The sequence below is a fragment of the Acanthisitta chloris genome, unplaced genomic scaffold (assembly GCF_000695815.1).
Source record: "Acanthisitta chloris isolate BGI_N310 unplaced genomic scaffold, ASM69581v1 C16580017, whole genome shotgun sequence".
Taxonomy (NCBI): domain Eukaryota; kingdom Metazoa; phylum Chordata; class Aves; order Passeriformes; family Acanthisittidae; genus Acanthisitta; species Acanthisitta chloris.
Genome location: NW_008702880.1, coordinates 1 through 1,345, shown reverse-complemented (window position 1 = coordinate 1,345; position 1,345 = coordinate 1). Strand labels below are relative to the sequence as shown.

The 1,345-nt window shown below is 46.8% G+C and overlaps 1 protein-coding gene across 1 annotated transcript; it reads left to right on the top strand.

Moving 5' to 3' along the window:
• Positions 1-155: 155 nt before the first annotated feature.
• LOC103810413 (tyrosine-protein kinase BAZ1B-like) lies at positions 156-1,338 on the top strand (the record flags this gene model as incomplete). Its single annotated transcript, XM_009083308.1, has 1 exon — positions 156-1,338. A coding segment is annotated over exon 1 (1,183 nt), but the record flags the coding sequence as incomplete, so codon positions are not given.
• Between the last annotated feature and the right edge of the window lie 7 nt (positions 1,339-1,345).

The window sequence follows — 1,345 nt, the reverse complement described above, 5'->3', positions numbered from 1 at the left end:
TGATTGCAGAACTCTGTTACCTGTAATGCATTGAGCAATTTAGTTGAAAAATGCGTAAAAAATATGGGCAAAAATAACGGACAAGAAGACATTTAGATAAATAAAGTTTATCTTAAAATATTAATCTAAAATCATTCTTGCTTTACTTTTAGTATATGACTCTCAACCCTTCAACCAAGAGGAAGAGCTCTCGGTCACCTGACAGAAAACTTGCCAAGAAATCCAAAGGGGATGGATCATCACTGGGGCAGCCACTGAGCCCCACCCTGTGGTGCCATGTGCATTTGGAGAAGTCTATAATTGGCTCTCCACTGATGGTGAAAAACTCTAAGAATTCAAAATGTCCTAAAGAGGAGCTGGAAGAGGTGATGAAAATCGTGTCACCTGCTAAACTTGGTTCTAACTTTCACATACCAAAGAGGAGTCGACTGGGAAAGGGTAACAACAAATCCTTGGACAAAAAGCAAAGAGGCAAAAGGGTTCTGAATGGGCAGAAGTCATCAGGGAAGTCAAAATCTCCCAGGAAAGGCTTGAAGACCCCCAAGATGAAAATGAAACAAATGACACTACTGGACATGGCTAAAGGTACCACTAAGGTGTCCAGAGCTCCCAGGAGTTCTGGAGGCACCCCTGGATCTTCCAGGAAACCCCAGAAACATCTGCCTCCTGCAGCACTGCATCTCATTGCCTATTACAAGGAAAACAAAGACAGGGAAGACAAGAAAAGCGCTCTGTCCTGCATTATCTCCAAAACAGCTCGGCTGCTCTCCAATGAGGACCGTGCCCGTCTCCCCGAGGATCTGAGGGGCTTGGTGCAGAAACGCTACGAGCTCCTGGAGCACAGGAAGAGATTGGCTGCCATGACAGAGGAGCAGCGGAAGGAATACATGAAGAAGAAAAGGCAGAATCTGAAAGAGAAGCTGAGGGAGAGAGCAAAGGAGAGGAAGGAGAAGGAGATGAAGGAAAAACTGGAAAAACAAAAGAGATTTGAGGACCAAGATCTGAAAGGGAAGACTTTGCCTACTTTTAAACTGGTGGATACTCCAGAAGGACTTCCTAACACACTCTTTGGGGACGTGGCCATGGTGGTGGAGTTCCTGAGCTGTTACTCAGGGTTGTTGATGCCGGATGCTCAGTATCCCATCACGGCTGTGTCCCTGATGGAAGCTCTTTGTGCAGAGAAGGGAGGCTTCCTCTACTTGAACCGTGTGCTGGTCATTCTCCTGCAGACCCTGCTGCAGGATGAAATTGCTGAGGACTATGCTGAGCTGGGAATGAAGCTCTCTGAAATCCCCCTCACTCTACATTCTGCTTCCGAGTTGGTTCGCCTGTGCCTGCGCAAGTC